At 63.3% G+C, this 27,122-nt stretch overlaps 1 protein-coding gene across 12 annotated transcripts in view; it reads right to left on the bottom strand.

Moving 5' to 3' along the window:
• FBRSL1 (fibrosin like 1) overlaps window positions 1–27,122 on the bottom strand; it is a 98,275-nt gene that overhangs the window by 27,453 nt on the left and 43,700 nt on the right. For 11 of the 12 annotated variants that reach the window (XM_055238094.2, XM_055238093.2, XM_055238096.2 and 8 more), the window contains exon 5: window positions 13,128–13,157. The exons of the other annotated variant lie outside the window; for it this stretch is intronic. In XM_055238094.2, the coding sequence (XP_055094069.1) occupies window positions 13,128–13,157 (30 nt within the window). The remainder of the gene's footprint in view (window positions 1–13,127; window positions 13,158–27,122) is intronic. 12 annotated transcript variants of the gene reach the window in all.

Here is a 27,122-nt window from a genome sequence, read left to right as displayed (position 1 = left end):
TGGGTGCTGAGGCCTCTCAGGTGGACAGAGGGAGGAGAATTCAGCTTAGCCCGCGATTTGACGGCCAACCCAAAAGGCAGACCCCAAAGCACAGCCCCCAAAGCCGGTCCTCGTCTCTAGGGTAACCACAGGTGGAGCCCTGTCTGGGGCTCTGCTGCCCTCCACCTCACTGGGACCCAAACACTCTATTGGGTTCCACTCCACGTCCCAGGCTCGAGCACAAGCTCCCCAGGGCCACAAGGGGGCGCCCCAGACACCAGCAAAGCCAAGAGGGCTGCAGGGGAGGGGAGGGTCTTCCGCACGGGCCGCGCGGCTGGGGCCATCCAGCACCCATTCTGATTACGCCACAGTGGGCCCTACACTTAGCAGACAAGTTTGCTCAGGGAAGCTGAGAATGGGTGCTCCAGGGGTCCTCGGCCCTAGCAGAGGCCCCAGAGGCAGCTGGCCTCCACCTCACAGTGAGAACCTGGACACCTGGCCAGGTGCAGCCACGCCCATCCGGGAGGGCTGAGAGCAGAACAGGGGCCCGCCCTCTGTGGGCCTGGCCCAGGCTCCAACCCCTTCCTAGACCACACACAGCAGCTGCACCTTCTGGGGCTCGTTCCCCCACGCGGTCCCTCAGCTCTTTCCCTTCTAGAACAGGGCTTCTGGCGCTGGCCAGCTGACCCAAAGGGGGTGGCAGCCCCAGGGGCCACCAAACTCGTGTTAACTTCTCAGCATGATCTGTAGGGACGTGACCCAGGCACGAGCAGGCGCCTCTGCCTCCTAGCCCGCGTGGGGTGGAGGGAAGGGGGTCACTCAAGCCCAGCGTACAGGTGGGAGGACTCCGGGCCCGCAGGCTCAGGGTCCCTGCGAAGAGGCAGCTGGGGCGCCCGGGCGAGCCTCAGCCCTCGCGAGGTGCACAATCCCGGCGGCGGGCGGAGGTCAGGGCGCGCTTTGTCTGCGAGGACCCGACCCGCGGAGCAGCCTCGGCCAAACACGCGGCGCAGCCTGGGCCAGCCGCGCCCCGCCCCAGACAAAGAACTCCAATTCGGGGCAGGTGAGCGCGGCGCCGGGAACCCGGGTGGCCGATTCCGCACCGGGGCGCAGACAAAGGCGCGCGCCCCCCACAACGCTCGGCCCCGCCTCCACCCCCGGACCCCGGGTGCCCTGACCCGGGCCTGGGACCCTCGGCTGCGCCGCACCCCCGCCCGCCCGCCGCCACGTGCGCCCCCGGGAGGACGCGGTCTCCGCGCTCGGCTCCGGGAGAGGCGGGGTGGGCAGAAGGCCCGGGGATCTCGGGCGTCTGGCTCTTCTAGGGGGCGGTCGCTCCCCCTCCCCTGTCCCCCCGAAGTCCCGATTCCCTTTCCGGAGCCCGCAGCGCGCACTCACCTCGCCGGCGCCCCAGGCACTCGCCACTAGTCCCGGGGCCGGAGCCGGGCTGCATGGACGCGGGCGTGGAGCGCGGGCCCCGGGTGGCCCCGGCCCGTCCAGGCGACCCCTCTCCCCGCGTGCCCTGCTCAGCCGGAGCTCGGGCCAGGGACGCGCATGTCCGCCGCGCCGGCTCCGCGCGCTCTGGGCTCCCGGGCGGACGTCAGGCGCGGCGCGGGCCCCGAGGCGCCGGGCGCGGAGCTGGGCGCGCAGGAGGCGGGAGCGCGGGCGGGGCAGGGGCGGGGCGCGGGCAGACCCGACTAATCCAGCCCCGAGGCGCCGATCCACGCGCGCCCGCCGCCGGCCCGGGGTCCGAACGCGCTGCCTCCGATCGCGGCCACCCGGGGAAAGGCGCGCAGCGCCGGCCTCACTGAGCGCTGTGTGGGCGCTGCTCCTCTGGTCCTCACAAGAAGTCGTTACGGACACGTGCCACCCCGCTCCCAGAAGGGGAAACTGAGTCAGAAAGGGCGACAGCCGGGCGCGGTGGCCGGCGCCTGTAACCCCAGCACTTTGAGAGGCCGAGGTGGGCGGATCACTTGAGCCCAGGAGTTCGAGACCAGCCTGGCCAACATAGGAAGACTCCGTCTACAAAATAAAAAAATTAGCTGAAGGTGGCGGCATGCGCCTCTGGCCCCAGCTACTGGGGAGGCTGAGGTGCGAGGATCAATTGAGCCCGGGAGGTGGAGGCTGCAGTGAGCCAAGATTGCACCACTGCACTCCGGCGTAGGTGACAGAGCGAGACCAGGTCTCAAAAAAGGAAAAAAGAGCGACCTCATTGCCACTGTGGAGAGTTGGGACCTGAAAGGAGAAGCCCTTCCCCCACCCACCCGCTGCAAGCCCCGCCCTCCCTGGTCCTCGGTTTCTCCCTCTGTGAAACGGGTGTGCAAAGTCGGAGACGGCTCCAAGCAGCTGCTGTAGCTGCAAGCGGCTGCGCAGCGCACCCCCCAAGACCACCGCCCTGAACCCCCAGTGATTTTACACGTGAGGTGGCCGGGAGGGACAGGAAGCACCTGGCTCTCCCTTATAGTGGGGCGCTAGAACTGGGATCCGGGCCCAGCCATGGCTTCCTGCAAAGGCTGCTTATGTGCGCCTGACCAACCCAGACGCCCAGGCGGGACCCTTCCATCCCAGCGCCCACTCAAGTAGAAAACCAGGACACCAACTGTGAACTCAAACGCGATGAGTAAGGGAGGGAGGGTGCAGCTCTGGACCCGACAGTCGGGAAGTGTTTAAGGTCGGGTCCCCTCCAAGCTGCTGCGTGGCTGGCGGCCGTGTGCCGGCACCGGTGCGGCCAGGGACAGACGACTTGGGCGCCGGTTTCGGGACTGAGGTGGGAGCTGGGGCCACGTTTCTATTTCTGGGCTTGGAAGGCCTGGCCCGGGCAGGGCCTATCCAAGGCGGAGCCCGCAGCCATTCAAACTGTGGGAGCGGCTCCCACACGGGTTCGATGGAGCCCTCTGCAAGCTGGATCAGCACTTTCTGTTCCCAAAGGTGCCAACGTGCGCAGGATGCCTCCAAGGGTATAGAAGGAATCGCCAAGGTCGGCCTCAGCCAGGGAGTTCCAGCCCTCAGGCTCTATTTGAACTATTTACCAAATACACGCACTCCCTTTAGCAACAAGTCGCCCCCAAAGCCCTGCTGTTTCCTGCCATGAAAACGGCACGCGCTTGCGTCCACGCACACACTGTGTCCACACAGGCACTTCTGGGCGCACTGCATGCCGCAAGCCACAGGGCCCTGAGGCCTGTACTCTGAGGACTTGGACAGGCCACCACTCGTCTCACTGACGAGGAAACAGACATGCTGCTGGCGTGGCTGGTCTGTGGCAGAGCTGAGCTGGGCTGAGCCGGCAGGCTGGCTGCAGGGCTCATGGCTCAGCAGGGATACTCCTCCAGGAAGGTGGTGGGCCACTCCTGAGATGGGGATGGGGCCGCTTCATCTGAGATGCATGGAGCCCTCAGGGATGTCAGGGTTAAGGTCAGGCCCAGGGCGCTGGCCTGAGCAAAGCCAGCCAGGAGGGGCCGTGAGGACAAAGGCTGTGAAGGGGCCCTGTGCCGAGGTCATTTCTGTCCATCGGGGGTCCAGATGGCGAGGCCCACAGAGAGGGAATGGGCGGGGGAGGGGAGGAGAGAAGACAGACTGAGGCACAACCCTAGCTCAGCCCCTTCCTGCATGCCTGGCCCTGAGAGGATGCCATCCCCGGTCCCCTCTTCCGGGCCCTGCTCTGGGGACCCTGCAGATGCAGCCAGTGCATCCTCAGCCCCCTGAGAAGCTGTGCTGCCATCAGCTCCTTCTCTGGGTACAGGGCACGGGAGGCGGCTGCCCAGCAGGTCAGGGTCCCGCCAAGCTGTGCCCACTCTCCCTGCTGACTGGAGACCCCAGGGGGCTGGGGAGTTGGGGGAGCAGGAAGAAGGAACTGAGGGGCAGCAACTGGCCAGCTCCAATCGGGCTATGGCCAGTCTCAACGTGGCCAGCTCCTCTCTTGGGACCTCATCACTCAAATCACAGAAGCCATCTTCCTCCCACAAACGAGGCTTCCAACCCCACTTTCCAACCTCAGTCCTGAGGCTGCCTTCAGCACTGACCATCCTGGAACAGGCAGAGATCCTGGCCTGGGTCAACGGGGCCGAAAACCCAGCCCCGAGCCCCGCCCCACAGCCCTGTGCCCCAGTTTGGGAGTGAAATTAGACTCTGAGAACCAGGGGCAGGTCGGTTTTGTTTAGAAAGGAGAGTAGCTGTGATATGAAAGATGTAATGAGGTTAGAAGCCTAGAAGGAAGCAGAATGGGAATAGATTATCTGGAGAAAGAAAGGCATTCACCGGAGAGCACGCTGATATTAAATATCAAGCTTCCAGGCCAAATATACATAATCCAGTTAGGGACTGATGGTGGTGTTCAGAGGCACATTTATCCAGAGCTTATGGTTCAGAAACCAACACTGTAACTGCGTCTGTCATTGTTACGCAGCGGGGGGCCGGGGGTGTCATCATGGGAAGGTGCTGGAGGCCCCAACCATTAACCAGGGAGTGTAGGGCACACAGGGTCCTCTCAGCCATGCTGCCCCAGCCACCCCAGGACACCGGATCACCCTGGGAACCGCCCTGGGGGGCACCCAACCTCCATTTGGCCATGGTTAGCTGAGTACCGGGGCCAGGAGATGACAAGACTGCTTCCTCAAGGCTGCCACTCCGCGGGGCATGTGTCCTTGAATTGGGCTGTGTCCTCTCACGCCTGGAGAGGGGCCTCCCACACGAAGGGGTTGGGGGGCAGCGTGAAGGCCTGGAGAGGAGCGTCCCACAGGAGGGGGGTGCGGGGGCAGCAGGAAGGCCTGGAGAGGAGCCTCCCACAGGACGGGGGTGCGGGGGCAGCTCGAAGGCCTAGAGAGGAGCCTCCCACAGGACGGGGGTGCAGGGGCAGCACGAAGGCCTGGAGAGGAGCGTCCCACCGGAGGGGGGTGGGTGGTGGGGGCAGCAGGAAGGCCTGGATTGGAACCTCCCATAGGACGGGGGTTGGGGGGCAGCAGGAAGGCCTGGATTGGAACCTCCCACAGGACGGGGGTGCGGGGGCAGCACGAAGGCCTGGAGAGGAACCTCCCACAGGAGGGGGGTGGGTGGTGGGGGCAGCAGGAAGGCCTGGAGAGGAACCTCCCATAGGACGAACACTCAGACGCACCCAGCAGGCTTGGGCCTTGAATGGTGGTGGCGTAGGGGGTAGGGCCTGTGCCTGCTGTTGTTCCGCCTGTGCAGGCCACGGCCACGCTGGCAGTGTGGCTTTCCCATGGAACGACTCTGAGGTTCTGTCTGTTGCAGAGGGGTGAACTCTCTGAGCAAGGCTGTGGTGCACAGGTGAGGGGTAGGCCAGGCCCCCCAGGCCCAAGGGCGACATCAGGGGGAGCCCGGAGAACCGTGCACTCACCATCTCCATCCAGAATGTTGGGAAAAAAGCAAAAGCCAGAACCACCTATAGAGATGCTCAGATGCTACTCAGCATCCCTGGCGGCTGCCGGCCTGGAAATGCAAATCCCATTGAATTTCAGCTCCCAGGGAAAGTGCAGAAAGCACTGGAACTTCGCGGAAACACAGAAACCCAGGGAAAGCCTCCGAGGAGAGAGGACCCCAGGGGCTGGCGGAAGAGCCCAGGCATGCTGTGCCCGAGGCCCTGGATGGCAGCGCCTCCCCGAACCCCGAGGCCACAAGCGGCCCTGCAGGCTGGTACACAGGCACGAGTGCCTGCGGGGAGAACGGTGGGGCTGCCTGCAGGCCCCAAGCCCACGCCCATCCCGACCCTCAGATGGGGCCCTCCCAGGTTATCCGGGTGGACCTAAATCCGAGGACTGGCGTCATTTTGAGGAGAGGAGACACAAAGACACACACAGAGGAGGGGCCACGTGAGGACGGACAGGGGCAGAGATAGGAACGATGCGGCCACCAGCCAGGGAGGCCAGAGTCAGCAGGAGTAGGAAGAGGCAGGAAGGATCTTCCTCTGGGGCCTCTGGAGGGAGCGTGAACCCAACACCATGATGCCGGACTTGTGGGTGTGGCCCCCACGCTCACGCTCGGGTGGAGTGGCTACCGTGGAGGCCACGGGACACCACGGCCCCATACTGCCTGCCAGAGAAAGCCGTGACCCCCCTCCAGAGATACGCCACGGCTACACTCCCACCCAAGGGAGAGCTGTGCACAGCACAGGTTTAACATTCGTGAAATATTAAATCACAGGAAACGCGTACCTCCCCCAAATGCATCGAATTCAGCCATCCCCACAGCTGTCCTGGGCAGGCGCTACTCCATTTTACAGGCAAGGAAACCAGGGCTCAGAAGGTCGTCTGCGGTGGAGGTCGCCCCCAGCAGGGGGGCAGGATGGGGCCAAAGGCCACACAAGCTTGTCTTCAGAATGTTTGGTTTCCGATTTCGAGATATAGTTCCAACCGCACATTTTATTTTTTTATTTTTTGGAGACAGAGTCTCACTTTGTCGCTCAGGCTGGAGTGCAATGGCGCGATCTCAGCTCATTGCAGCCTCCACCTCCGGGGTTCAGGTGACCATCCCTCCTCAGCCTCTAGAGTAGCTGGGATTACAGGCATGCACCACCACACCCAGCTAATTTTATATTTTTTGTAGAGACGGGGTTTTGCCATGTTGGCCAGGCTGGTCTTGAACTCCTGACCTCAGGTGATCCACCCACTTGGCCTCTTAAAGTGCTGGGATTACAGGCGCCCGCCACCACACCCGGCTAATTTTTGTATTTTTAGTAGAGACGGGGTTTTGCCATGTTGGCCAGGCTGGTCTTGAACTCCTGACCTCAAGTGATCTTCCCGCCTTAGCCTCCCAAAGTGCTGGGATTACAAGCGTGAGTCACTGCAACTGGCCCAACTGCACATTTTAGAAAAGCATTAAGATGCATATTTAACATCAATTAAGTTACATTTATTTAAACACACTCATCAAAACCCACCTTATGAAACATCCTTTCTGTGACACCCTGTTCTGTTCCAAATCCACTCTGGGCTGCTGTTTTCAGACCCCAGTTTCTACCAGTGCCCTGCAGTGACGCCCCCAGCTGGGCCTCCTGAGGGTGCAGGTTGCCCTCGAGGCTTCTGAGGCAGGGGTGGCACCTCCTCCACATGCCGGGGGTGAGGGCCCGAATGGGGGGCCCTTGTCGCTGCCCCCTGCCACTGCCCAGGGTCTTCCGGTAACTGCTGACCCCTCTCAAGGCGGCGAGGCCTTTCCCGACGCTTGAGGGTCTGACGCCCGCCGCAGTGTTCGTGGGACCCCCGAGGTGCCCCGTGGCGACCAATGGCTCTGGGACTTCTGGGCTTCCAGTGCGTCCTACATCTTCCTTTGCTGTGACGGGGACACCACGGGGCCCTCAGGACGATCCAGGCTCTGTTCTTGGAGCCCCGTGAGCGAGGCTAGGCCTGTGGAGCGGAGCAGCTGCCCAGGTAGAGCCAAGTGGGGCCCCTGAGGCTGGGAAAGGCAGGACACCAATTCCCCGGAGGTCGGCACCTTGACTTCAGCCTGGTGAGACCCATCCTGGACCTCCAGCTCCACCGCCGCCATCAGCTCGTGCCATTTTGAGTGACTGTGTTTACGGTGACTTGTGACAGCAGCTGTGGGACACTGAGACCCCCCTCGCACCCCTGTTGCCCTGAGTCTCTGACGCCACTGCCTCAGCCAGGCCCCGCTTCTGCTGGGACCAGTGCAGAAGCCTCGCTGGCTATTGAGCCTTTGATCTGAGGACCCAGGTGCTTGCTCTGTGGTGGTCATGGTCTCGGTCCTCAAAGGGACGGACACGTCCGCATCTTGTGCCTATGCCCTCAGTCCCTCCGCCTGGCTCCAGTGAAGCCTGAGTGCCAGCTCAGGGTGGGGCGCCGTCCCTTCCTGTCCCCAGCAGGCCCCCACCAAATGCCGAGTTCTACCAAGTGGGACCCAGGCAGGCAGGGCCCCGCAGCCTGCCACACAGAGAGCAAGATGGCCTGTCTCGGGGACCCAACCACCCAAGGCCCCCACTCCCCCCTGAGCCTCTCAAGGCCCTTCTGGGTTCAGCAGCCCCAGCTCAAAGTGCAGGCTCAGGCGGGAGGGTGGCGGCTTCAGAACTCCACACACCCTGTGAGGTCACCCCATGGTCACCCGGTGTGGGCAGGGTCTGTGTCCAGCAAAGGGAGTCCTGGCCCAAGTTCACCAGAGACGGTGGCGCCTGGGACGCCGCTCCCTGCACTTTTGTCCCTAGGGAAGGATAGATGGGCCTCCAAAGCCCCCAGGAAGGTGCTCCCAGGAGTGGGCTGGGGTGGGTGGGTGTTAGTCACACACAGAGGAAGGCCTCCGTGAGCCACAGACACGCAGCAACCCTTCCTCAGAAGGTGCCCAGCCTGCCGGCGGCCAGATACAACAAAGGCGCAGCCCGCACACTGGGCTGCTGTTGAAATTTCCCAGGACCCCACGGAGGCCTAGCAACTGTGGGGTGAGTGTCCATGGCAGGGGCCTCCAGCCTGTCCAGCCGTCCAGCTGTCCTTCTGTCTGTCCCGCGGGGTGAGTGCCCTAAGGCAGGGGCCTCCAGCCTGTCCAGCTGTCCATCCGCCCTTCTGTCCATCCTGCGGGGTGAGTGCCCCATGGCAGGGGCCTCCAGCCTGTCCAGCCGTCCATCTGTCCTTCTGTCTGTCCCGCGGGGTGAGTGCCCCAAGGCAGGGGCCTCCAGCCTGTCCAGCCGTCCATCCATCCTTCTGTCTCTCCCGCGGGGTGAGTGCCCCAAGGCAGGGGCCTCCAGCCTGTCCAGCTGTCCATCCATCCTTCTGTCTGTCCCGCGGGGTGAGTGCCCCAAGGCAGGGGCCTCCAGCCTGTCCACTCGTCCATCTGTCCCTCTGGCTGTCGTGCTGGTAGTGCCTGAACTCGCAGTTCCCAAGATCAAGAACCTACGAACTTCAGTGACGAGAAGGCAGAGGTTCAGAGAGGACCCAGTCAGGCACAGCGCCCCACTGGAAGGAGGGTCTGCTGGGGAGGGGCTGGGTGTGGAGGACTGGCTGGCCTCCAGCCCCCTGGGGACTGTGCTTGGGGTGGTGGGCAGTTCTCTTCCTCTGCCCAGGCCCCACTGTGGCCCCATTTTGCAGACAGAACATGGAGGCTGTGGATGGTGGGCTGCCTCTGGGGTCGGCCCCACGCCATGTCAGACCTCATGCCACTGTCCCCAGCCCTGCCCCTTCCAGGCTGGTGCTCTTGGCCGAGGCCCGGCACTGGGGGTGCTTCCTGGTGGGCTTCCACAGACAGGCCACACAGCCGACCCTGGAGGTGGCCGTGGCGGCCACCGGCAGCAGGAGGAGCGAGGCTGCCACCACCACCTGGTGGCTGCCTATGGAGTCCCATATCGCTCTTCACCCCACACTTTTCCAAGGAAAAAGTGGTTAGACACAAACTGCAGACTTGCAAAGGGGCCGTCTGGCAGTGCCCGAGCCTCCCGTCAGCTGCCAAGGAGCCTCCTGCCAAGGGCCAGGAGGGGCTTTGCTGGGCGGGCGGCCTCTAGGGAGGGGCGGCTGGGCAGGCACAGCGTGAGGGAGGTGGTGGAGAGGTGTCTTGGTCAGTCTGTTCACGTGGAGGAAGGCTGTCCCAAAGTCTCCACCTTGATTGGCAAGAGAGCCCAGGGTGAGTCCCCAAGGGGTGGCTGGCCTGGTGGGAGCTGGCACCCCAGACCAAGCTCAAACCCGCAGGTGTGGGATAAGATGTGGAAGCGCACTGGCCTGAGACGTGCGCCCGCGCCCTCCCCACCACTCTGTCCAGGAGGCTTCTTCGGGGTGCACTGCCACCTGCCCCGGCATCCGCTTCTGTGGGCAGGGCTGTTCCCTGCATGGCTGCTGGGTCAACGCCCACAGACCCCATGCAGGATGCTGTCTGTGGCTTCTCCATCTTCTGTCCACCGGGAGCGGCCAGGCCACGTGCGCAATGGGCTTCCCAGGTCTGAGTGAGGTCTCTGGGGGTCCCTGTAAATGTGGGCACTCGGGGACCTTCCTTCCACATCCAGTTCACAGACGGGTTCCACAGAAGCCCAGGGCTGCTGAGGGGCTCCGGGCACTGCTGATGCGAAGCGCCCCCACGTTCCTGCCTCAGAGCCGGGAATTCTGCCATCTGGAGCCTGCAGGGCGCTGTCCCTCCTGCTTCTCCCGCCTGCTCCCTGGCAGGGGTGCCGGCCTCGCACAGCGGTGCCCAGGGACAGAGATCTGGGTGCCTCTGCTCCCAGCGGGTAGGGAGGAGGGCTGGGGACGGCCAGTGGGGCGCTGGCTGACTTCCCACACCTGCCTACGCCTCTGTGTGCGTCAGGATGGGCTCCACCCACACCCTCTGCCCAGCGTAAGTTCCTGAGCCCCTGAACCCAGCGCTGGGCAGAGAAGACCAGGAGGGACCTGAGGCCTCCGCCCTCCCAACTCTCCCAAACTCAGGACGCTAATTTCCGAGCATCAGGGGCTGGATGCCACAGGGAAACGGAGACGTCTGGACGGGGGTGTCCTATGGTGCAGCATCCCATGCACTCAGAGGGGAACGGAAACTCCCGCTGTGGGCTCTGGGCTCCTCCCTCTCGCTCCGCTGCAGCCTGGGATGCACTGCCGGCTCCCAGAACGCACCAGGGTCGTCCCCACCTCTGGCTTCTGTCTTGAGTCAGCCTGGGACACACCCCTCAGAGCACGCCCCAAGGCCACACAGAGACGGACAGGCTGACGGGCCAACAAGGAGAGGCCCCTGCGGTTTTCCTGGCCCACCCTGCTGCTCTGCCCGGCCTCCGGGAGCTGCCCCCCAACAGAAGCAAACGGGGCCACAGGCAGGTCCCACCCACTCTGCCAGCACTGTGCCCCTTGTGGGCCGGCGCTCAGACCTTGACGCAGCCAGAAGGAGCCACCATCACGGGGACTCAGCGTTTGGCGGAGCTGCCTTCTCTGTCCCCACCCCACCAGGCCTCTCTGCTCTCTCCAGAGTGGGCGTGACCCGAAGTGCTGCCTTGGAGAGAGGCTGGCAGCCCCTCTCTGCTCCCCTGCCGTCCTCCGCAGCTCCTCTCCCTCCCCTGCTGTTCTCCTCAGGACCTGTGGCCACCACAGCCCTGGAAGCCCCAACACGGCCCCAACGACACGGAATGCCAACCTTGCCCGCCAGGACCCTCCGTGTGCAGGAATGCTGACCTCGCCCGCCGGGACCCTCCGTGTGCAGAGCCCTGGACTGGACTCAGCCTCCCGGACACCGCCTAGAGCTGGTCATCTCCCCTGGGGCTGCTCAGGCGTCTCAGAGATAAACGCCCCAGTGTGCAGCCTCCACCTGACCCTTCTAGAACCCTCTTTCAGCCTGTGCTCTCCTATGGACCCCTCGGCCTCCAGCCCAGGCGCCGCATCACTGCAGGCACGGCCTGCACAGACATCATTTGGGTCTCGGAGGCTGGCGTTACCCTTGGTTGCTGGACATGGGGGGTGTGCAGTCATGGGGGCGGCTGTCAGCCTTCCCCGCCAGCATCGCCGACTCCACGTGGACCTGGCCTTTGGGGCCGCAGGCGGCTTTGCCTCATCTCCGTAAGGCAGGCGGGGAGGGGAGAGGGAGCCCCCAGCAGGCCCCAGCCTCCCGAAATCCCCTCCTTCCTGCCTGTCTCAGAGCAGCCCTTGGTTGTCGAAAAGTGTCTTCCCCAAAAACTGCTTTTAAATGAAAGGAGGTGGGGAGGGGGTGAGCGGCTATTTCCCGGGTGCCAGTGACCTCATTTCCTTCCTGAGATCAGGACGAAGGTCACTCCTCTGAAATGTTAGGCCTGTCAGGGTTCGGGCGCCGGAGCTGTGGGCAGGGGCTGAGGGCCACGCAGAGCCACGTGGGGTCCCGGGTGAGGCCACTCCTGTGGGCGACCACCAGGACGCGTCCCCAACACTGTCCATCCGTGGACGGGTGAGGAGAGGTGTGTTGGGCGGGGACATCGTGGCTAGAAGCAGCCCAGGAAGCCAGAGCCCCAGACATGGCTGAGCCCGGCATTGTGGCCCATGCGGCACCTGCCCCAGACCCCAGGCCGCGGCGAAGGGAGAAGCCAGCACAGCCCGGCCTCTGGCTTCCATGGCAACTTACCTTGACTTCTTGGTGCATCACAAACTGAACCAACCGCCCAGCCCCTCCTCCCCCGGCCACCGCCACTGACCCCAATATCTGGACCCCCACCGGGCCCTCAGCTGTGAGACCCCACAGCCCAGACAGCTCCTGCCAGGCCACGGGCCACCGTGGGCGTCCCCAACCCCTGTGCAGACCCCTCATAGAACTGTTCCATTCATAAAAACCCGCCTGGAAACCCAGGGCAGCGTCTCCCTGGCCCACGGCGAGAATCGTCGCACACATGCAGTCTTCCTTGGGCCTCTGCAGGGCCGTCCCTGAGGCCGGGGTGTCCATTCCCCTGGCACATCTGGCAGGGCCCTCACCCCCATCCAGGTGCCCCTGGGTAGCCCTTGGCAGTCACAGGGGGACAGTGAGGTGCACTGGTTACGGGCCAGGACCTCGCGCCGCCTGCCTGGCCTCCTCACCCTCCCAGGCCTGATGCTCCTCGGCCACAGCAGGTGACGGTTCCTTCCTGCAGGGCTCTGGGGCAAGTGGGGCAGGCCTGGGCCCTGGAGCTGCCCTGGGGCAGAAGGAGAGCCCCCCAGAGGCTGCTCCGAGGCTGAGGGGACGTGGCTCAGGGGCTGCTCGGGGGTTTCACTCCTGCTCAGGCTGCAGGAATCCTGTACTAGTGGGGACTGGATTGCTCCTGAACACCGAGGGTGACTATGATGTGGTCCCAGGCTGGGCATCTACCTCCTGGTTCTGGGGGCCACCGGGTTTAGGGTGGGGGCTGGGCTCTGCCCCCGCTCCCTCAGGACTGATGGGGCCAGTCCTGGGGCACAGGCCCAGCTGCCCTCTGCTGCCCAGGAGCTGGAGCTGATGTGCCCGACCCCACGGCAGCCCTGCCCAGGACACCCTCCTGGCTGGGGCAGCACCGATGCCCACCTGGGCCTGTGTCCCGCCAGCCACGGTACCAGCTCCAGCCCTGGACAGGCTCTTCCACAGCCCGGAGAGGCCAGCACCCCCACACCTGGGAGGCCACAAACCCCCTGCACCCACTGGGCGAGGGGATCCCCCCAGTGCCCGACCTTCTGCCTGGTCTCCAGGGCCCACCTCACAGGGCCAAAGTCAGCAGGGGAGGGCAGGGCCATCAGCCGAGCCCAGGAGGAGGACGCTGGGCTTACCTTGTCGTCCGGGCCGCTCTCGCTGTCACACTGCAGGGACAGAGAGACAGAAGTGAGTCGGGGCCCCACCAACCAGTGTCACCCGCCCGGGGCACGGCGGCAGCCAGGCTGCAGGGGCACAGGTGGGGCAGCCCTGGCTGCTGCCAGGAGAGGGAGGTGCCAGCAGGCTCAGGTGGTCGGGGCGGTTAGGAGGAACCTGGGCCAGGGCCCGGTGCTGCACCAGGCAGACTGGGATCACAGCCCCCCAAGGTGGGATGGACAAAGGGGCACAGCCAGGCCGACTCGCCAGCGGTGGGGACAAGACTGGCCCTGCAGCCCGAGAGGAGCCCTCACTGGCCAGACCCTCAGAGCAAGGCGGCCATGAAGACCCCCATTGTGGGCCAGCCAGAGCCTTCCTCACACCAGGAAGGAGGGCAGCCTCCGGCCCAGGGCAGCCCCACTGTCCCGTGACCCCCCGAGGGGATCGATGGCACCACATGGGCTGGGAGATCCAGGCACCCCAGCTCCTCATGGAGGGCAGAGCCTGGTCAGGACAGCCGGGGGCAGAGGAGGGGCTGGCAGCACACGGAGGGCCACGGCCGCTCAGGGTTAGACACTCGATGCCAGCGCCATTTGTCAGCTTGGCTGGTTAGGGTGGGGGTGTGATAATCCCAAACACAAATCCGTTTTCCATTTTCAGTAAGCAGGGCTTTACGAAGAACAAACTGACTGCGATGTCCCCCAAAACAATCAAAAGGGGGAAAATCCCTTCCTGGCAACTGCAATTATGAGGAATTCACGTCGAATGAATGACATGGCGGAAGAATAAACCCCCCAGTGCACGGAGGGTGGTGAGTGCCAGCCGGACGTGTGGGCGGCGCCCTCCTGTGTGGAGCCCACTGGGTTAATGCAGGGAACCGAACGCACGGCCACCCTTCATGTCCAGCCGCGGCTGCAGTGTTCAGTGACGGAGTTCACGGTACGGTGTGAAATGCGCTTTAGCAGACACTCTGCAGCCAGAATGTGCTGCTCCCAGCCCATGACGAGTCACACTCCAGGTGGCTCCTACTGGTGGGATCCCAGCTGGGACCCCTGGGGAAGCCGGGCAGCTGGGGTGGGCCTGTGGGGGGGTCTCCTGAGGCTGACAGGCTCCCCCAGGCTGTCTGTCCCGGCTGTGTGCTACCCTGGTGGGCTGGGCCAAGACCCCCAGGGTGGGTGTCCTTTCCCACACAGAGAAGGAAGGTGTGAGCCTCTTCTGGCTGCACAGTTGTGGCCAAGCCTTCTCCTAGGGTCCCCCCTGGTCTGGCCTTTAGGGTGAGAGGCAGAGGAGAAGGGCCTCAGTCCCACCCGCACCCGCCCAGCCGGGCCCACCACACAAGCACTGAGGGCTCCAAGTCAGAACCGGGCCCACCCCGCCCCAGAGGCCGCAGGTGTGGAGCTCACCAAGGACTGGGCCACAGGACCCCCACATGCAGACCCGCTTTGCTGGCGGCCCTGGGCCCCTTGAGGCCTCCATCTCCCCTGCTGTGATACGGGCGGGCCTTGGTGTTTGGTGAGGAAGGTATGAAATGGAACTGCCCAGGCTCAGCCAGGAGCAAAGGAAGCAAAGACCAGGACGTGGGGCAGGGGAGAGCGACGAGCTCCTGCGGGGAGCGCAGGGGAGGGGAGGGACATGCCAGAACACGCCAGGGCTGAGGGGACCAGCAGGGCCGGAAGAGGGCAAAGCAGGAGCCCAGACTGTACCAAGGGCGCCCTCTGACACGGGGAGCCTGGGGAGGGCAGAGAGGGAGTGCGCCCTGGAGGCGGTACAGGAGGCAGCCCCGCCAGCATCTGGAGGCCTGTGGGGGCGTCAGGTGCCCTTCTGGCCTCACAGTGGGATTTCTGGGGACCCCCAGCAAGGCCTCTCCCTGCTGAATTTGCGCTGCAGAGCCTTTGACTTGGAAACTGCAATCCCACCAGACTGTCGGGGTTCTGGCCAATCAGGCCTCGAGAGCAGCCTGACACTTGGGGCCACATGGGTGCACCCGTGGCCTGGGGGCCACCTGCCCAGTCTGGCCTCTGCTCTTGTCCTCACACTCAGATCCCTGCTTGAGCCTGGGTTGGCCCCAAAACCCATGGGCCGGAGCCAGCAGCTCCCACAAGCCCGGACCTGGTTACAGATCTCCCCGTGGGTTTCAGGTCTGCGGCTGGACCCAGCCAGGCTGACCGCACAGGCGAGGGTTTAATGTATCCAACAGCAAAGAGACACTGAGGGGTGCTTTCCAGCAAGCGCACAAGAGGACGCTATATGGACCCTCTAATTAACCAAACAGCACGGCATTGTCAGCCAGGCGCAGGCAGGGGCGTGAATGAGTTCACGTTATTAAGTGCTACTGAATTCATGTTTAACTGCAGTGGAGTCGGCATTGAATGAGGCAATCAATCACGGCGAGCAGAAAAGGAGAGACACATCCACCTCTCGGGGCCTGCCCAAGTGAGGCTACCTTTCACGGGGCCGGGGCTGGGCTCGGGGGCTCAGGAAACGTCACCCTGGTGTGGGTCTGGGATAGGCAGGAATGCCTGGGAGCAGAGGACAGACCCCAGGCCCCGAAGGGACATGCTGGGCATGGTCAGGAGGTCAAGACTCAGGCTCCAAAGATGCCCGCTCTGTGCCACACGGCCCCACGCTAGGCGAGGCCCTGAGCTCTGTGTCTCAGTTTGTGCTTCTGTAAATAGGAACAACTTACGGGGTCGTCCCTTACAGCTCATAGGGTTAGTGTGTGGCTTAAATAAGTGAATATGTGCAAAACACTAAGGCAGTGCTTGATATACAGTCAGTGTACATTATACACATATGATGATATCATCACAACCATCACCCTCATCACCATCACCATCACCCTGACCACCATGTTCACCATCATCCTCACCATCGCCACCACCACCACCACCATAATCACTATCACCAATGTCACAACCATCACCATCCCCATTGTCATCACCATCCTCACACCACCACCATTATCATCAGTATCGTCATCCTCACGTCACCATCCTCCTCAACAGCACTACCATCCGTTATCTTCACCACCACCACCATCGTGACCATCAGGTCACCATCACATCACCCTCATCCTCACCACCAGCATCACCATCATCGTCTGCCCACAAAGCCAAGAACGAGAAGATGCCATTTACCCTGGCGTAGGTGAAGTCCTGGTCTGGGAGTTTTAGAGTCTCTTAGCCCTGGCAGTGCTCACGCTTGTCTATGACCCCGACGGCCAAGGCTGGAAAGCTGAGCCTTCCTGCAGCCACAAGGAGACCCTGACACCAAGTCTCTCCTTCTCTGCTTGTCCTGAGCTCCAATGGCAGCCAGCAGGCAGCAGCTCCCTGTACCATGGTCTGCCAGCCTCCAAGGCCCCTGAGTCTGTCGAGCCTCACCATCCAATAATGGCCCTCGTGACCACTCCTCAGTGCTTGTTCTCTGCACCCATGCCCTCAGTCAGCCTGGTTTTAAGCCGCACCGAGGCTCGGGGCCCCTAGACCACTTAAACCCGGGTGCCTGGGGTGGGGAGTAGCAGCCGGGTGATTCCGGTGAGTGGCCATGGGGGCAGGCTCTGCCCCCGAACCACTGGGCTCTGTTCCTCCCTCCTGCCCAGGGCCGCGGCCCTCACACCTAAGGTGTGGGGTGGCCAGAGGCAGGCACCTGACAGGGATTCCAGACCACTCAGCAGTGCCAGTCAGAGGCCAGGTGTGAGCCAGGGCTCCCCACCCCAAGCCCACAGCTCAGCTCCCCCAGGCCCTGGGAAGCTCTATCTGCCCCACCTCCATCCTGGGCTGGGTGTGAGAGCCGCGGTGGGGCTTGGAAGCATAGGCACCTGTTTCGTCCTCCGTGAGAGTGGCTTCCCCGACCACCCCAGGGGCCACTGCGTGTCACTGTATTCACAGATGTGGCTGTGCAGTGGGGACGCCTAGCACCTCCAGGCTCCATTAGCGGCCTTCCCAGACCCTCACCCGTGGGTGGACAACGGCCTTGAGACATGGCTTTTAGAGCCACAAGCTGGGCAGGGGGGCACATGGGCTTGGTTTGGCCTGATTTATTTTTTAAAAATTGGCTGCCAACATTTGGGCACCTGGAGACTTCTCATGAGCACTGATGACTGCTTCCTGCTGAGAACAAGAAACTGCATCCCCGCGTGACAGCTCCCTGTGGGCTCCCGACACCTCCCCCAGCTTCTGGGCCCCAGCCCTGGGGTGTCAAATGCTGGGCACAGCCCAGAGTTAACATGCACCCCCTGGAGCTCGGTCTGGGCAGGTCCTGGCCCCACTGCTTCGTGGATACTGGACACCGTGGCAAAGGTCTCTTCGTTTCTCTGAGCCTCAGTTTCCTCATCTGCAGAGACAGAGGCGCCTTCATGGGGCTTCTGAGTCAGAGGAGGCAACGTGCGTGGCAGGCTCGGGACAGCAGCCGCTGGCGGCCAGGCTTCATAAATGGGAGCTGCCATCAGTGTCATCTTCACTGTCATTGTCACCACCACTGCCACCAACCCCTCCCCCTTCCCTCATCCCTCAGAGGCATCTGAGCCCACCCCACAGCCGGGCACGGGCCCTGCCAGCTGGCAGTGCACCCTTGCTACCCGAACAGCCTGGAGGGAGCTTGGCCCCCATCACCCAGGCCTCCCTGCACCCCTTGCAGACCCTGGGTGGCTATGGGCTGGGGTTGGGGCTGCCTGTCAGCCCCACATATGGGGAGACACAAATCAGCACGGCTATTAGGCAGCAAAGGACACGCGCCTTCCCTTCCCAGCGCAAGCGTTAATTACGGCTTTGCTGCGCTCAGGGGCCGCCTGATCCCACTGCTCAAACAAAGGCATGAAAAATTCATGAGCAGGGACCCTGCGTTGAGGTCGCTGCTCCCAGGAGTCCCTCAGTGTCTGGGCCCCGACCAGGCAGGGTGGGGAGGAGACAGGAGACAGAGGGGCCAAGGGGCTGTCCTGGGGAGGGTCTAGGCCCAGCATTGGGGGAGGGTGCTGGAAACACTGCCAGCCTCTGCTTCCACCTCCCCAGCTTCCATCCAGGAGAGCTGTCTGGGCCTGGTGGGTGGGAGAGGGGCTGAGGCAGGGCCAGTGAGGGCTGGGTTTCTGCCCTGAGGCACTGCATGAAGGTTCCCGAGCAGAACTACCTGGGGCAGGGGGCCCTGACCCCTCCTCACCAGCAGAAAAAACGCCCCAACAACACGGGCGCCTGCACCAACCTGAGGTACCTCTAACAGCGGCAAGGCGTGGGCAGGACGGAGTGGAAAGGCACAGTCTGAGTGTTGGGTGAGAGGCCGAGCTGCTGGGAACACCGGTGTGGAAGCCCCCCCGGCTGAGCTCGTGTGGCCCGAGTGTGCACACGTGTCCTCCATGGGGCCCTGTTGAGCCATGCGTGCACACTCAGGTGCCCGGGGATACGAGGAGCATCTGCGGTGTGCACGTGTGCCGTGGCGCGTCCTGTGTGTGCCAGTTCCTGGCCCCTCCCTGTGCCATCTGGTCATCCTGCCCTTGGTGGCTTCCGCCCTCAGTGTCCTGCCACGTGTCCCAATGTCTGTATGTGGAACGTGGGCACCTCAGGACCTGCCACGGAGCCACGTGCCGCTGAGTGGGGAAAAGGGCCACCTGCGCCGACTGTGCTGGGCCCTCGTGGGGCAGACGGCAGCTCGGCTGCTTCACCTATTGTCTGAACCTGCAGCCCAGAAACTCCAGCTCCCTGGATGGCTCGGGGCAGTGGGGGGAGCGGCTCTGGAAGGGATGGGGCAGGAGCATGAGTGGCGGTGGGCCCCGTGCCCTGCCCTGTGGGACCCCATCTTCCCAGATGGCAGTGCCAAGGGCCCCCCCCCTTCATTTGGGCTGCATGCTCGGCCGGGATATGCAATGCATTCCAACCAAGCGATTTGGCTGAAATAAAGGGCAGGGCCTGGCGTGGCACCGGCAGCCCCCAGGGCTGAGAGCAGCTGGGGTGGTTTCAAGTTGAGCTTCACACTGTGTGAAATGTCTCACGATTGGAAAGGTCATTCTCAGCCCCTTTCGGCCGCCTCAGTCCTGTGAATCCGCACCCCTCCACCGTGTGGGCTCAGCCCAGGCTCCACTTCCCTTCCCCTCCATGGGCAGAACTGGGCTGCCTGGGGGGGCGTGGCCAGGTGGGAGCCACCTGTGCACTCACCCCATGCAGCCGGGCAGCTGTCCCCGGGGTTGGGGGGGGTGCGTGACCTCTGGGGGGGGCTGCTGGCCCCTCGTGGGCAGGGGGTTACGGGTGTGGGTGCTGGAGCTGCAGGGCCCAACTCTGGCACTTGAGGGTGAGGTGCCTTTGGCCTTCCACGGTACTGGCACAGAATGGATGGGTGGGGCCCACTGAGTGGATTTGCACCTGATGTGCCTCAGGGTAGGTGTGGGGCTGTGCCCCCCAGGCTCACAGTGGATTTGCACCTGATGTGCCTCGGGGTAGGGGTGTGGTGGGAGGCTGTGCCCCCAGTGTCACAGCAGTATCGGCCCATTTCATAGGTGAGGAAGTAGAGGTTCAGAGGGAAAGAACTTTCTTCAGCTGCATGGCTACTCTGCAAGGGCCTGGAGCTGAGCCCAGGACTCGCAGCTGGGGATCTGGGGATCTGGGCTTGTGGGGCCATAGGTGTGGGGCTGGGAGCCCTCCTGACATCAGGGAGGGCCCCCCCGGGCGAGGCAGGTGCAGTGAGCAGTGGGCTTGCCCTGGAGCTTGGTTCCAGGTGCTGATGTGGTGAGCCCAGAGCAGGCGCCACACACACCACAGGTGGCTTGGAAGCCCACGGGATGGCTGGCAGGGACAGTGTGCGGTGCTTGGGTCAGGGGGCATGTGGAGCCCACTGAGAGGGGATGTCTGGCCTCCATTCTGGCAGGGTTGGGTGCAGGAGACAGTGTGGGGCTGGGCTCTGCTGCTGCACCAGGCCAGATGGAGGTATGCCAGGGACTAGGGTGGGTAGGTGGCCGGGGCCAGGGTGGGTAGGTGGCCAGGACCAGCTGGGTGCACTTTCAGGGTGACCCACAGGGAATGGGGCCCAAGGCCGAGGCGAGGCGGCACCTGGCGGGAGGGACCTGGGGTCAACTGAGAGAGGGCTGGGGAGCAGGACTGGGTGGGTGAGGCACGGGCCTGGGAGACTGGAGTGGGTGGGCACGGGGCTGGAGGGCAGGACTGGGTGGGTGGGGCACGGGGCTGGAGGGCAGGACTGGGTGGGTGGGGCACGGGGCTGGAGGGCAGGACTGGGTTGGTGGGGCACGGGGCTGGGAGACTGGACTGGGTGGGTGGGGCACGGGGCTGGGAGACTGGACTGGGTGGGTGGGGCACGGGGCTGGGAGACTGGACTGGGTGGGTGGGGCACGGGGCTGGGAGACTGGACTGGGTTGGTGGGGCACGGGGCTGGAGGGCAGGACTGGGTGGGTGGGGCACGGGGCTGGAGGGCAGGACTGGGTGGGTGGGGCACGGGGCTGGAGGGCAGGACTGGGTGGGTGGGGCACGGGGCTGGGAGACTGGACTGGGTGGGTGGGGCACGGGGCTGGGAGACTGGACTGGGTGGGTGGGGCACGGGGCTGGGAGACTGGACTGGGTTGGTGGGGCACGGGGCTGGAGGGCAGGACTGGGTTGGTGGGGCACGGGGCTGGAGGGCAGGACTGGGTTGGTGGGGCACGGGGCTGGAGGGCAGGACTGGGTGGGTGGGCACGGGGCTGGAGGGCAGGACTGGGTGGGTGGGGCACGGGGCTGGGAGACTGGACTGGGTGGGTGGGGCATGGGGCTGAGGCTTCCTGGCCTACCTGAAGGCCAGCTCCTCCCTCTCTGACCCTGATCCTAGCATAGATGCTCCCAGCCCACTCCCCAGGCCCTTCTTCTCTGGAGACTGGAAGAGCCGGCGCCCGGAAAGAGCTGCCATGGAGCCTGAGGGGTGGGGGCCGGGCAGTGTGTGGGGATGTGGCTCACTTGCAAGTCGCCACGGACCCACCTGCTGCCCGATGGGGAAACAGGACCAAGTGCACGGGAGCCCACCAGGGCACAGCCTGGGGCTGGCTGGGTGGGTTCTGAATCCTGAATCCAGGCTCTGGAATCTGTGGCAGAAGCCCTGGAGGCCACGCTCACCCTCCGGTCAGGGCCCCGCCACACTGAGGCCCACCTTCCTCTCGCTGTCCTTGGAGGTGGAGGCACCCTTGCACCTGGTTACACAAGATAATCCGGTGGCGGGTGGTGAAAATGCTATGCTTGCTTACTCAGCAAATTCAGTTTTTATGAGTGTTTAGGCTTCAAAGCACAACAAAGCACTAATTACCCAATTAATGAGCAATTAACAAGCAATCAAGTCACTGCAGCCAACTGCCACAGCCTCCAGGAGCTGCAGGTGAGTGAGGCTCTGGAGCAGACACACCGGAGCTGGACTTGCCTGTGCACCCTCCCCAGTGCCGAGGCCCCATGGGCTGTGCGCCCACCTGTGAGGGTGCCTCAGGAGAGGCTGTGCCACGCGGCAGCCCCGTGGCCATCACTGCCAGGGAAAGCTCTGGGCTCTGCGGCGCCCACTGGAGGCCCCCACTCAGTGCACCCAGCACAGCCCGCGCTTGCCTCAGGCCTTGCAGGACTCAGGCAGCCCTTGACCTCCAGTCCAGGCCGGTGAAGAGACAGCTGGGGATAGGAAAGGGGAGCGGTGCGGCTGCAGGGCTGGCACCCCTGCCTCTGGCCCCAGGATCTCCCCATGCATTTCTGAACTTTCCCTGAGAGCTGCCAAGGGAGCAGGCCTGGCGAGCCCTGCGTCGGCGAGGATGTGGGGCTGGAGCCCTGGTTAGGAGGAGAGGCAGCTGGAGAATGCACCCTCCCAGGCCCCTTCCGTCTCAGGACCTCCTATGAATCAAACTAACTCCCTCCCAGGCCTGGCCCCAGGGACTGGCCCCTGGGTCACAGGGCCTCAGCCCAGCCACACCCAAGCTCACTCTGACCAGGGATCTGGGTGAGCCCGTTCCCCCAACGCTCTTCGAGTCCCAGCCAGTCTGGCTCCTCCTGGCACTCAGGGCTCCGCGGCCCCTTCCCTGAGCTTTCCGTGCAGTGGTGGCCCCTGTGCCTGCACACGAGTGCGGCCAGCTCCTGCTCTGGACCCTGATCCCACCCAGCAATGATCTCCGATCAGCTGCTTATTTGCTATCCATGGTCTTGTCTGTTGAGAACATGGATCCTGTCCCTGAGGATCCACGGGGTCCACTTAGCTGGAGACATGGCAGGCACACGCGTGGGCAGCCTGGGCTCCGAAGTCCGCACTGCCTGTTGCCCCACGCTGTGGTTGGAGGGGACAAAACTGTCCTCGTGGGGGCTCCCGACTGTCACAAGATTGGGGCACTAGGTGCTGGGGGCCAGTCCCCAAGGGAGCACTGCCCAGCCCCAATGCAATTCCAGAACATTCCGTCAGACATGTGCAGAACTAGAAACCTGTTTAGCACCCTGAGCCTTGGGCCTAAATGCTCTAAAATGCACAAAATCACCTTTAATTTTCTCAAGTCGTGACTGCCACAAATAGGAACATCTGGACTGGCATTTGCACTGCAATACCCTGGGACATGGGCTGGGGAGGGCCCACCACAGCTGCCTCCGGGCTCGGCCCGACCCACACACTGGACAGGCTGGACCGGCATTTGTGCTGTGACGCCATGGGACGTGGGCGGGGAAAGCACTCACCTCAGCCACCTCCAGGCTCGGCCCGACCCACACACTGGACAGGAACCGTCTCAATCAGAACGGCTTTCCATTCTCTACCCGAGTGCCACCTCTTCCTATTAAGTACGTGTCCCTGGCCACACACTCTGTGGGCTTCACACCCACGGCAGAGGGCACCCACCACACGACAGGGTGGCCACGCAGCACATCCCTAACCCTCTGCCCTCACATCCTGTCGAGCGTACACATTACGTACACACCATCATGCACATGTGCACTCACAGCATCATGTACACATGGCACAGACACCATCACGTACATGTGCACTCATACACACAGTCATGCACACGTGCACTCACACCATGTACACACATCCACACACATGCACACATGTGCACTGTCATGTACACATGGCACACATACTGTCATGTACATGTGCACTCAGATCATGTACACACATCCACACATGCACACACGTGCACACACACGTGCACTGCCATGTACACATGCACTCACCCAGAGTCATGTACACACGTGCACTCACACCATCAGGGACACACGTGCACTCACACCATCAGGGACACACGTGCACTCACACACACCATCAGGGACACACGTGCACTCACACCATCAGGGACACACGTGCACTCACACCATCAGGGACACACGTGCACTCACACCATCAGGGACACACGTGCACTCACACACACCATCAGGGACACACGTGCACTCACACCATCAGGGACACACGTGCACTCACACCATCAGGGACACACGTGCACACACACCATCAGGGACACACGTGCACTCACACCATCAGGGACACACGTGCACTCACACCATCAGGGACACACGTGCACACACACCATCAGGGACACACGTGCACTCACACCATCAGGGACACACGTGCACTCACACCATCATGGACACACGTGCACACACACCATCAGGGACACACGTGCACACACACCATCATGGACACACGTGCACTCACACCATCAGGGACACACGTGCACTCACACCATCAGGGACACACGTGCACTCACACCATCATGGACACACGTGCACACACACCATCAGGGACACACGTGCACTCACACACCATCAATGGACACACGTGCACTCACACCGTCATGGACACACGTGCACTCACACCGTCATGGACACACGTGCGCTCACACCGTCATGGACACGCGTGCGCTCACACCGTCATGTACACGCGTGCGCTCACACCGTCATGTACACACACGTACTCACACCGTCATGGACACACGTGCACTCACACCATCATCGACACACATGTACTCACACCATCATGGACAACGTGCACTCACATTGTCATGTACACATGCACACACGCAGGACTCCTAACCCCTGGCCCCGCGAGCCTCCCCTCTGGGTCTCTGCTCAGCGGCTTCTCTGGGGATTCCTGCACCCCCTGGGCCTAGTGTGCTTGGGGCACCCACAGCCTCAGCCTCAGTTCCCCATGCACCTCCTGCTCTCTGATACTGGCTGCATCTGCTCCTGTTCCTCATCTCTCTGGGAGAGCTGGGATCTGGCAGCCGGGGCCCCACACACCTGCACATCAGCTCCGCTCATCTCTTCACACCCAACCAGCACTGTCAGGGGGCCAGGCTGCAGCCCGCATCCTGCCTCAGAGGCCTCACCGGGGTTTCCTTCCGTCTCGCCCTCTACGTCCCCACAGCGGATGGCGTGTGGATCTCAAATCCACTCTCCTTTTTCTCATTAGTGTCCCTCCCAGCACAGCCCCGGCTGGGCTGGAATAATTAATGAACCTGTGTCAGGGAATGAATAAAAGATGGCCCCCCAGCCCCGAGCACGTGGCTGACCTTTCTTGGAGCCGACCGTATTAATATATTCTCGTGTTGTCAGGCTCAAAGTGCTAACTGCCTCATGAATTATTTATCGACACAAAAAGTCTTAACCAGAAACAGTGTTAACATTAATTCCTAACCCCCGTGTCACAGCAGCCCGGCCTGTTCCCATAATTGGATTTCAGCTTGACGGGCACCCCAGACTCCGGCCTGGCCCTCTCCAGCAGGGCTGCGCGCCGCCACCTTCACTGCCTGTGCTGCCCTCCTCGGTCGGGGATCTCCCTGCCCTATGGGGCTGTCCTGCCTGGTGGACGGCTGTGGCCCCCGTACCTGGGAGCGCTGCAGGGAGCTGTGGGTGGGCTGAAAGGCGGCACTCATGAGGCCCCTCCAGGCTGGGGTCCAACTCCTCCCCTAGAACCTGGGCTGGGGGGCTCTGACCTGCAGAATGTGCTGGAATGGTGCTGCCGGCCTGGCTGAGGCTCTGGGAGGGCTGGCCACAGCTGCCTGGGCCTTGAGCCACCGAGGCCCAGAAGCCAGGCACCTCAGCAAAGCCACCCTGAACCCTCCACCCAGCCCAGCCACCAGCCACCGTCCCCGGGAGACCCCAGTGAGCACAGTGCAGCATAGAGGAGCCACCCGGCTGAGCCTTGCTCAATTCTGACCCACAAAACGGGAGATAAAAGAGCACATGCCCACTGTGGGGAGTGAGCCCTGTGTGGGCACATGCCGGCCAGGGAGGTGGCGAGGTGAAAGGGGTGGACAGGGAGGGGACCAAATCCATCGGCCCCATCTGGACCCTGCCCTGACAGAGGGTGCGACAGGTGCAGCTGACGCCTGGGCCTCGGCTTCCGCATCTGCAGACAGAGGCGAGGCCTCTTCACGGACGTCACCTGTTTGCAATCAAATACCACAGGTGGAGGAGTCAGATGATCTAAATGCCATGGAGATGAAGGTGTTCCCACATGCAGACACTCCCTTCACCTGGGGCCCAACAACGCACATGGCGTCCCACCCTCTCGCAGCCCATGGAGGCCAGGCCCGGAGCGGAGGCGGACAGCAGGACGGCTACCTCCCAGGACCCCAAGTCTCTGCTGCCCCCGTGCCGACCTCCCAGGGCTGAGTGGTGGTGCCTGGGCTGCTGGAACAAGCCCGGCCTGGACGCTGCCCCTCTTAGCACTGGGTGGGTCAGCCCCTTTGTCACTTAGCCCGGGGTGGTGGGGGATAGTGGCACTATCTGCACAGCCTCCCATCCTCTATGGCCCAGCGCTCCTGTACCCCTCCCTGTTCCCTCCCACAGCGATGCCCGCCCGCCTCAGGTCCTGCACACACAGGCTTGCCCCTACCCAGACACCCTGGCCTGCCCCTTCTGAGATGCTGCCCCGACCCTGGCCCACCTTCCTTCCAACCTGGCAGCTGCTGCTCTCTTTACCGACTGGCTCCTGTCCCCTCTGGAATGGCAGCTCCCTGAGGGCAGGGACCCTGTGTGATGTGCTCCTCACACCCCAGTGCCTGGCATGGAGCCCAGCCCAGAGTCAGGCTGTGCTGAAGTCACTGCCCTCAGGCACATGATCACCGTGGCATGGACGGACAGACGGGTGGCAGATAGGGGACAGGTGGTGGGTAAGTGCATGGATGTGGGTGGGTGAAGATGGACAAATGGGTGGGCAGATGGGCATGGGCTGTGGCCACCACAGGCGAGGACATGGCTCAGCCCCCACCCCTACGGTCCCCACACAGCAGCCAGCCTGAAAGACCCTCCTATGCTCAGAGGTCGGGAGGAGACTGACTCTTTGACTCCAGGGAGAGGCTGGGTTGGGAGGAGACTGACTCTCTGACTCCAGGGAGAGGCTGCGTCAGCAGGAGACTGCGGTTCTGACTCCAGGGAGGGGCTGATGGGTTTTTATTGCTTCTGTACAAATTATGGCTGCTCAGAAGAGGCCCAAGGAGCCCCGTAATGAGTGTCATAAACCTGCCTCATAAAGACAGTGCCTGTATTGTGCCCTGGCACAGAGCGAGGGCAGCGGGACCCCAGTGGCTGGTGGGCATCTGCAGTGTCCCACCTGGCTGGGTCTCTGCCCCTCCCACCCACCTCCAGCCTCCCTGTCCCAGGCATGTCCCCAAGCACACAGGGTGGGCTCCTTCCTTAGGGGCCTCAGGGCCTCTCACCGGCCCCTCTGTTCAAACCTGTGCCTGCTTCGGCTGGCCTGGCCCCTCCTCCCACCCACTTCTAGGCCTCTCTGTCCGGGGCCTGCCCCTGCCAACCTGGGCCCCCCTCCCACCCTCTTGTGCTACACTTAACACCCCGACTGGGGCAGCGACTCTTTGGCTTCCCTTACCCGGGTCTTTCCCATCTTTCTCCCCATGTGCATGCCCGGCCATGGCCATGCTCAGCACACACGGGCTGGAGGGGAAGCAAGGGGACGGATTTCTCCACACCTCAGTTTGTGCAGGGTGGGCGTCTGTGACCCTGACGGAGGGCCTCGCCAGTGGGGACAGGAAGGGCCTGGGGGGG

The sequence above is a fragment of the Symphalangus syndactylus genome, chromosome 13 (genome assembly GCF_028878055.3).
Source record: "Symphalangus syndactylus isolate Jambi chromosome 13, NHGRI_mSymSyn1-v2.1_pri, whole genome shotgun sequence".
Classification (NCBI taxonomy): Eukaryota; Metazoa; Chordata; class Mammalia; order Primates; family Hylobatidae; genus Symphalangus; species Symphalangus syndactylus.
Note: the sequence above shows the minus strand (reverse complement) of the source record. Positions and strands in the feature narration are given on the sequence as shown.